Source organism: Eutrigla gurnardus (genome assembly GCF_963514095.1).
Source record: "Eutrigla gurnardus genome assembly, chromosome: 6".
Taxonomy (NCBI): Eukaryota; Metazoa; Chordata; class Actinopteri; order Perciformes; family Triglidae; genus Eutrigla; species Eutrigla gurnardus.
Window position 1 is genome coordinate 7,761,729 of NC_139920.1, and position 10,046 is coordinate 7,771,774.

The 10,046-nt window shown below is 40.7% G+C and overlaps 1 protein-coding gene across 2 annotated transcripts; it reads left to right on the forward strand.

The window, feature by feature from the left end:
• Nucleotides 1-1,660: 1,660 nt before the first annotated feature.
• On the forward strand, nucleotides 1,661-8,921 carry cyldl (cylindromatosis (turban tumor syndrome), like). Of its 2 annotated transcripts, none has more exons than XM_084012094.1 (15): nucleotides 1,661-1,953; nucleotides 2,289-2,745; nucleotides 3,129-3,398; nucleotides 3,598-3,676; nucleotides 3,763-3,941; nucleotides 4,116-4,281; nucleotides 4,526-4,667; nucleotides 4,995-5,105; nucleotides 5,180-5,271; nucleotides 5,355-5,418; nucleotides 5,513-5,645; nucleotides 6,126-6,234; nucleotides 6,336-6,454; nucleotides 7,777-7,993; nucleotides 8,076-8,920. In XM_084012094.1, the coding sequence occupies exons 2-15, from the start codon at nucleotides 2,305-2,307 to the stop codon at nucleotides 8,258-8,260; spliced, it is 2,307 nt and encodes a 768-aa protein (XP_083868220.1). In that variant the 5' UTR covers nucleotides 1,661-1,953; nucleotides 2,289-2,304; the 3' UTR covers nucleotides 8,261-8,920. The 2 variants fall into 2 exon arrangements, with proteins under 2 accessions (XP_083868220.1, XP_083868221.1); XM_084012095.1 differs by having other exon boundaries at nucleotides 1,684-1,776; nucleotides 8,076-8,921.
• Nucleotides 8,922-10,046: the final 1,125 nt, after the last annotated feature.

Below are 10,046 nucleotides of genomic sequence, written 5' to 3' on the forward strand. Positions count from 1 at the left end.
GTTTGTGGACATACAGAAAAGATAGCTCCCGCTTTAACGGCTGGAACAAATAACTAATAAATAGTGTTGTTATATCTGTGAGTTGAAAGTGTGTAGTCTCCCACACTTCGTCAAGTATTTAAACATTTCAGGTTTAAGGAGCGTTCACTCTAAAACATCCCCGTTGGCATAAAAGAGACTTTTCTAGTAAGAATCATCCCATTCAGAATTGAAAGCATGAATACTGGAAATAAAATTATTGAAAATCGAAATGACTATGCTTAATTACCAAAGAAGCAAAATGACTGTGAATGTCAGTGGAAATGTAAAATGCCTTTATTAAATAAAAGAGACCCCTGCAGAGTGCTCTGTTCCATGGGACAGTCATGTCATTGACACATTTTCCAAAAGGTACAATATTTTGGAAGTGGGACTCTTGAAAAAGAAAATAGAAAAATCTGTTTGAAGCTGTTTATAAAATAAAAACAAGGCCTTACGTTTCACATGGTTTCTGAGCCAACTGGTATTTAAAGAGAAAATAGAAATGTGCAAAGGATATAAAAAGTTAACAAGTTGCTTATACCTGTAGAGATAGAAAAAGCCCCACCAGACATTTTTAATAGCATAGAAGATGTCAATTCCTGTATTCTGATGCATTTTAACATCTGGTTTGATACTTTAATGTGGCTGTAACATGAGAAGGATATATGGGTACATTTTGTAAAATGGTTGGTTCCTGTCAGATCATATATTTGAAAATATATTTAAAAAAAAAAGATTAGAAACGGATTTCATGACTAATTCAGAGAGGATCTATTTTTATGCGATTGCAATTTCTGTTAAATTAATTTCTATTGACTTTATCCGATCGTGGATGGATATAGCTCTTCAAATGCAGTGGCTAGGCCAAGTGGAACGCTAAAAGGAAAGTGACTCTTGAATGTCACGTCAATTTGCGTTTTTTTTTCCTAAAAGCAAAATTGACCAAACTGACATCCCTTCTGTAAACTACACGCTTTTTAAGGCAGCAAAAGATGACAAGCTCAGCTGCCTGTTACGCTATAGAGACGCCCTCTGGTGGCGTCCGCTGGTCACTACAACACATCGCATCAATACAGCATCATAGAAAGCCAAGCGTCTGTCTTTAAATAGTATTGTAATTTTTATTGTATGTATTTCAATTTCATTGAAAATAATACCATCGGGGTGTCTTAATACGCTGGTATACGGTCATAGCTTAATAGCAGGCAAGCCTACTAGACACAACAATGTGGCCGATAGACAGACAGATATCCAAGAGCCACATTGATAGCATGAATAATAACTCACTGACAATGTTTTTGAAAATAATGATACGACTATTTCCTCTCATCTTTGTGTCCTTTCAGTGATCATTGATCTGCATCATTGGTGTCTGGACCAGGTGAAATTTGACACACACATGGTTGCATTGAGATTAGTTTTTCTGTACGTAAAACAGTGCAACAAGTGCTATTGTTTATTAAACTTGATATAGACCAACGCTATTTACCGTTTTATCCCTCATAAAAGGACTATAGCGTGCCAGCGCGGTTAGCTGACGTTACCTTGTCCACAGTTGCCGACAACAAGCACTTAAACCTGACATTCTCGTAATTCCGACTTCACAAGAGGGAAATAGGTTTTTCCGAGTAGCACCTGAAGGCAGCATTAGTTTGCCCACGACTCTACCGAGCGAGACCAACGCTGGCTGTCAACGGATTTAAATAACGTAACTTTGAAAATGTATTCCTGACATGAATGACCTCTTCCAAAGACGTACGTTATCGCTATTAACGTTGTTTACAGCACAAAACAAACATGTATACATGGAAGAATGAAATGCCGCCGCCGCAGTGAGATGAAATGAAAGGGGAAGTGAAAGTTAAGCTGGCTGGTATCAACCAAAGATAGCGGACATGACACAGAAAGTTTAAAGTCGCTCAACACGGAAAGGTAAGGCTAACTTCGTCACAAATGCCCGAGAAAGTAAGGAGACTCGTCTGAGCTGTTCTGGATACAAGTCATGTCGTTACATTTAACGGTTGCTCTGATTCCGACAGTTTGCGACAGCTCGTTGAGCGAATGTAGCTAGTTAGCGAGCTAGCTTGGTTGCTCTCTACTAAACTGAGACGTATTGTTATTGCAGTAACACTCGTGTACTTGTGTATTCGTGTCTCTGTGTGTGTGTGTGTGTGTGTGTGTGTGTGTGTGTGTGTGTGTGTGTGTGTGTGTGTGTGTGTGTGTGTGTGTGTGTGTGTGTGTGTGTGTTCGTTCGTACGTACGTACAGAACCCTGCTCAACAACATGACGTCAACAAACAACCTGTACTTCATCCTAACAAGAAAACCTGAGTACCAAGATCGCATCAATGCTGGTCGCATATGCTACATTCCCGAGTACAAGCGCAGAGCATCGCTCGGATCAAATCCCTCCAGAAAGTTGTCCGTCTTCTTCTTGGGCTCACGTACATCGTTAGATTATGAAGTGGAGCTCAGTTGCATGGAAGAGCTGAGTTCAGAGGAAGCCGAGCTGCTGCAGGCCGTGTCCGAGGACGCAGAGAGGCTGAAGTGTTTCAGGGAGGGAGATGCTCTTCGAGTTGCACAAGTTCTGACCGTGGGAACCGCAGTGACGGTGGTGGTCGAGGGAGGAGAGAAGCTCAGGGGCATCATCCGCTTCATTGGGACACTCGCAGAGTCCACGTATTCATGTCCTCTCTCGGGCACTTTCTTTGGCATCGAACTGCAGGTGGGACTTTTAAATGTTCATCCAACTAAATCAGAAAATCATTATTTTCTTTCCTACTTCCCTCTAATAGAAGTCCATGCACTGACATCTCTGCCTCCACCCAAACACAAAGGAGGTTAATGGAATTGAGTTTGTTGTGTTCACAGACATGAAAACGTATAGTTCAATGTAGTGTTTTGTCTGAAAAAAGCTATTGATCACGCAATAATTGGAGTTGAAAATATCTGTATGGCTAATACCACCAGGGGTGAACTGAGTATTTATTTAGATATGCCTTTTTTTAACATTAACAGATTCATTTAAGTAAGCTTTGAATTTAAAATGTAAGTATGTAAATGTAATGAGGGTCATTAAGTGGTGCTGTTATGTTTCTTTCCCCCTAGGGAGAAGACAAGGGGAAGGGGAATACTGATGGGACCCACATGTATAAAAAACGCTTCTCCTGTCCGGATAAATGTGGCATTTTTGCCCCTTTCTCCCAAGTCCGGCCTGTGGTTCCCAGCTCCTTGTCACCCTCCAGCCCTACACACTCACAAACAGAAGACCTGGCCCCAGGAGATAAAGTCACATACTTTATCGGTGAAGTATGTCGGAATGGGATGGTGCTGTATGTGCAGGAAAAGTGCGGAGAACAAATTGTTCGGATTTCCACAGTATGTAATATTTCTTTTTATGGCCCCAAAAAATATTATAAAAAAAGAATGTCACAAATGATCTCCAGCTAATTCTTAATATGTGATCTCTTAAAAGTCTTAGAATAAGAAGTCAATGAAACGTCCGACCGTCACCTCCTTCAGTACACAGTGAGCTCTTTGCGGTACTTTCATCATTTGTCTTTGTTGTTGTTTTCAGGACACGGATGAGAATGGAAAGAGAGGGGGCGAAGTTGATGTTCCACTACATTCGGTTTCTAAAGGCCAGGTGCCAGCAGGTTTGAGACACATTTTAAACGATGAAGGTTGAAGCACTTTTCCCACATTTGTAAGACATCTGACGCAAATATATTCTATACTATAGAACCAGAGAGCATGGACATTGCCACTCCCCCGGTGGAGCAGGAAAACCCTGATCTGTACTTGGACCTCAGTGTGAACTCTGTGGTGGAGGTGACCTTGGGTGCAGGCAATTCGTATGGAATCATCCGCTGGATCGGCAATTTGCCTGGTTGGCAGGAAACCATGGCTGGACTGGAGCTGGTGTGGGGATTTCAATCTAATTGAAATGTGTAAAAGTTATAGAAACGTCCTAGGTTTGCTGTTGTCACTTCCTGTGACAGGTCATTGTTTATGCCATCTTTCGCTTTCATTTAATCTTTTAACTAATCCTATTTGATCTTTAATGCCATTCTTCTGTGTGTATCTGTTTTCCAGGAGGAAGACAATGGAGTGAGTGATGGTACCTTCAAAAGTGAGCGTTTCTTCAGCTGTCCCCCGAAGAGGGCTCTGTTCGTGAAGCTCAGGAGCTGCCGCCCCGACTCGCGATTTCAGAGCGCATCTGCCGATCACAGCGAGAGGATGCAGAAACCAGACGACACGGGTCAGAACAACACAGATAAACTGATTTCTGCTGATTTTCATATATGAAATATCTTCTAGGAAATGTTAGACTGTAAAAGAAAGAGGGGGGGAAATGTAAAGGGAAATGCACTCTGTCCAAAAGTATGTGAATACCTGGCTGGACGCATGTGATATTTGTTCTTCCACACTGAAACGGAGCGCAAGGGGTTAACAGGATTGTCCACAAACGTTTGGCAATGGAGTATGTGTATGTGTGTCTTTAGAGAAGGAGAGTGAATACAGTACAGGGAAGATGGGGACTGTTCCTCCTATCAGCACAGAGCAGGTTAACCAGATTTTGATTGGACGAATGAAGGGGATCCAAGGCCACTGCAACTCTTGCTACATGGATGCTGCCCTCTTCAGGTCAGGATGGTGAAGATATGACAGTAAATATTGTGCACATTATTACAGTTCAGCTGCTTGTATCCCATTTATTTTACAAATCACATGTACAACACATTATTCTAGACCATAGTCCAAATCACATGAATATGTTTTGGACATATTTTCTGTTAATTTCTGTAAGTTATAGAATTCAACTTGCAACTTCAGACTCCATATATGGTCCTCATATACACTATTCTCAAGCTAGTTTTAGATCTCTGCAAGTGTGTTTTTTATAGCATGCAGACACAAATAGAAACTTTGTGGAGATTCAAAACGAAATTCTGTTTCTCTCTGTACTTTCAGCCTGTTTTCCTGTTCCTCTGTGTTGGACACCATGCTGTTTAAATCAACAGAACCTCAAGATGCCCCAATTCAGAACACGCTGCTCCATGACATCGTTAATCCCCTCCGCAGGTGTGTGCTGTTAAGCATTTTGCAAAACATGTATTTATTATGATGTTACTTTTAATTATGTCTGTTATTTGCAGTAAGGGCTTTGTGGAAGGGCGGCACATCATGAGGCTCCGGCAGCAGCTGCAGCAACACGGCTACAGCCACTCCTTCACCACAGATGAGAAGGGTCGGTGGGATCCGGAAGCTTTGAAACAGCTGATTTGTTTTGGGGGGTTTTAATTGACTGTCGATGTGGCTGTTGTCTTTCAGATCCAGAGGAGTTCCTTACTGTCATCATGCACCACATTCTTGCACTGGATCCTCTACTCAAACTGTACGGTTACATCTCAGCTCAAATACTTGTTCCCAATAATACTTTTGAAGACATTTGCAATGACGCTTCACATTTCCCTCCCTCCATCATTTAGCTCCGCGGGTGGTAAAGTACAGGAGAGTTACTGCTATCAGATCTTCTTGGACCAGAACCACAGTCTGGTTCTGCCTACAGTCCAGCAGCTGCTGGAGCATTCCTTCCACACTGCAGGACTCAAGCTGGCAGAGGTGAGATCGCATGGATTTCTCTCCCACCCTTAATTCTCCTTCACCACATTTGCAGTATGTGACGTAACAATTGGCAAAGCAGAGACGTGATGCTTCTCGAAGACCTTCCGTGTTTACAATTCGACGTATTTCTGAGTGAAACAGAATAAGCAAGCGGGACATAATGTTGAGAGGAATTTAATTTGATTGTTAAAAAGATAAGCTCAGCAGCTACTCTGGCTCTGTGGAGAGCCGAAGTTACAGATTGATGGATGGATAGATGTCATATAATAAATTGAATTTGGTTGCAACTAGCTGATGTAAGCACGCGTCATATTTTGTTTAGAAGAAGAACAAATAGGATTTTTAAGTAAAAAATAATAGGAGCTCAGATTAAGGTTAAATGGCTGAAGACTTTGATTTAACAATAATACTATCTAAATAGAATTCGCACATCTTTGCATTTTGTCACAAACAAATGTCCCTCTCTTATAATTGCAGGTGCCGTCCTGCTTCATCCTCCAGATGCCTCGCTTTGGGAAGAAATTCAAGATGTTTGACAAGATCATTCCCTCTCTGGAGCTGGACATCACTGACCTCCTCTCTGAAGGTACTGTTAAACACACACACACACATGCACCACACACGGACTACCAAGATTTAACATGGTTCAGTGGACTCGGTGAGTACAACATGTGGTGTGTATTTCAGGTCCTCAGCAGTGCATGCTGTGTGGAAACTTGGCCCAGGTCGAGTGCACCGACTGTTTTAAAGAACCCATTTTCAGCCAGACGGGATTCAAAATATTCTGCAGGACATGTTCATCTCAGGTGCGGTTTGTATCATTGTCTGTTTGTTATGTAATGCAATAAGGTTGGGCAGTATAACAATTCCCCTACTGACGGTGTTGCTTGACGAAAGAAATCATCATAAATTATCAAACAAAAAAAGCTGCAGAGAGACGCATAGATATGTATATCTATATTATAGATATAAATATCTATAATAAAGATATGTATATCTATATTATAGATATACATATCTATGGCCTGGAATATGTTGCAATACTCATAAATGGCCACAGTGTGGCCACAGTGTATAGGCAGTACTTTACACAAGGTCTGCTGAGATCAAGAAATCCGCTCAACCATCTGGTAGTAGCGGCTTCAGTTCAGTTGACTGCCACATTTATATTGTGTTGCCTTGGTAAAAGGCCTGATGATTGAAGGTGGTATGCTACCATGGTAGTAGTTTGAGTCTGGCTGCTCTTTGGAAAAATTGGAAAAAAGATAATTTCCCAATTCCCAATGTTTTTTAACCCAACAAAATATTCTCCATCAATCCATATTTGTGTTTAGCCGTTCAAAAACTGCATTTACTCTGCAGTGAAAAACTGTTTACTGCCCGAAAGCAACCGTTTTATCAGAGCAGTCGTAACAATCTAAAACATTACATTTAAATAAACACAGCAACACAAAATCAGATTAATGCTGCTATGTTGTTTTTGTAGCACTACAATAATGGGGTGAAGCAAAGAGAGAGGAAGAGAGATACTGAATGTTTTCATAACAGGTGATGCATAACAGAATATCTTTATATTGTTATGGACACGTGAGGATCATTTTCACGGCTAACCAATATATAATAATCTCTTTTTATTACCTCAGTCGAATGCCAAACCAGAAGAGCTGTTTCGTGTTTACCACTGAGGGGGAGTGGGCATAGTGGAGGCTTTGCATAGTGACATCATATGCATATTTGTTTAGCAGTTTGCTGGGTGTTGTATGTATTACTGAAACTCCCACCATAGCATTTATTTAGCACTTTTCTAGTGTTTTTTTTACTCAAGGCTCTTTACACTTCATTCACCACACATTGATACACTGATGAGAGGAGCTAATCTCATCCACTCACATTGACACGCCGATGGCACAGCCTCGGGGGCCATTTGGGGTTAAGTAGCTTGCCCAACGACACTTTGGCATACACACTGGAGGAGCTGGGATTCAAACCACAGATCTTCCGATTTGAGGACAACTCGCCACAGCTGCCCCACGACCATATTGATAATAAGTTATATATTTTATAAAAACTACCAACCATTGCCTTAATAGTATTATGAAAACAACAAATAATTATGTTTTGTTTCCAGGTGCACTCTCATCCTCAACGTCAGTCGCATCAACCAGCTGCTCTGGACATCCCCACGGGTTACTTGGGTCGCGGTGGCCTACCTCACACCCTGATCAGAGACAAGCTGGAGCTGTTCGCTGTGCTCTGCATCGAGACGAGCCACTACGTATCCTTCATCAAATACGGACCCAACAGCGAAGACTGGATTTTCTTCGACAGCATGGCAGACAGACAAGGTGGGTCGTCTGCGCATCGTCTCATCATCACGTGCGCCATTTATGCAAGCCCCTAAGAAGCTCAGTTGTGTGTTTTGTTCAGGAGAGAGAGATGGCTTCAACATCCCGGAGGTTCACTCCTGCCCTGAGGTCGGCATGTACCTGGAAATGTCTCCCGTGGAACTGGCCAATCAGGTGCCTCGAGATATGAAAGGTGTGGCCAAACGTCTCTTTTGTGACGCCTACATGTACCTGTATCAGAGCACCAGCATGTGTCTGTATCGCTGAGGGGATGCCACCACACAGCTTCACACAAAATGTACATTGGAAAGAAAATATTTTGTTGCCTTTGCCCTTCATGTTTGTTATACTGATAACTATATCATTTAATATATATTTTTCTGTGCCGGTGCTGGGAATATGTTATTAGGCTTGACTAATTCATAATAATTATAATAATAATGTTTGTTTTCCCCTCTGATGCAAACTGACCATTGTTGATCATTTTGTACTATAAAGACAAAACAAGATAAAGACAATGTTGCACTGTAATATTGTGATTTTGTAGTTTACGGTTTTTCTTTGTTTTAGATCATTTTCTTTAAAGGAGCAATATATGACATTCAGAGCATTAATATAGAAGCAAACAACTGTTTACTATGTAAAGACCTATGGACATTATGGAAGATGATGACAATGAGCAGAGAATGAAGTCACTCTTCCTCTTTGTATGTTATTATTCAAGCTTCTCCTTGCTTTGTTGACATAGCCGGGCAGGCCATGCATCTTGTCCATGTGAGTGAGCTCCTCTGTGTCTGCGTTGAGTCGTTGAGAGGCGATCAAAAATGCTCCTGATCTCGTAGTATGCACCTTTTTAAAGGTCATATTTCCATTTTTATACCCAAACTGAATGAATGACGATTAAAAAAATCCATCAAAGAAGACAGCATAGTTATGATTTCTGACTGGTCTGTTTTAATAAATGCAGTACTATTGTAAATATAATTAATTTGCTGAGTAAGTTCATCATTGTGCCTTAGTGGGACTAGTTATATACTGAATTATAGTTAAGTATTCAGATTCTTTTGAACATTGAGTATGACAATTATGTGTGTGTCTATCAAATCTGTGTATTGTTCTTTTCATATTCAGTTGGGAATCCAAAATTGGTCATCAAACCGTAGATGTCTCAGCGGTTTCCTGCAACTCAATACGGCAAAACCGATTGTCTGTTATTGGTGCTTCAACAGCAGGAAATATGTTCCCATTTATTTGTCTGTCTCTGTAAAGTACCACACAGGTTACAAACCTTTGGTGTAATTAATATTGACTTTTATTTCTGGAGCTTTGTCAGTGGCAGCATTATGAACACTGACCTTTCCTTTCTGTTTGTCACATCAGTGAGTTTGTTGTGTTGAGTACAGAAAGTGTAGCTTTGTGTTTCTCTAAAATATTTTCAATGCCATGACTGAATATTTAGATGATTTTGACAATGTTGATGCGAGATTCCAGAATGAGACTTCTCGGTGGCAGAAACAAGCACTTTTAGTTGATCCACATTGACGGTGAGGAGTTGCCCTGAGCGATTCCACTGAAACCTGTTTAGCGGCTGCTGTGTGTCGACCAATTTAAAAACTTGTTCTCCCCATTAGTCACTTAGAAACTACAAACTAAAATAGGTTGAAAAACAAATGAAGTTACCCTTTAGAACATATTTTAGGTAAAAGGCTTCTTCAGACAATTAAGAATAGTACAAATAAATTCAACTCCCAATCCTTAAACATACTGTAGCAACTGTGACTTTCTCAAGTTTAAAGACTTTCTAATTTTTTTTTTTTCACTTAAATGTGAAAATCTGATAACACCAGTCCTCCGATCTCTGCTTTGGCTTTCTATCAAATTTTGGGTTGGTAATAACATTTTTCTCTCTCTGTTTATATCTGTCTGGTCAGACATGAAACAGACCATGTCATCTGACACAGGCCTGCTGGTTGTTCAAGGGGTTAAATTACAAGTTTGTGGTCCTAACCAACCTATCGTAAATACATTACAGATATCTTTAGTGAAATTATGA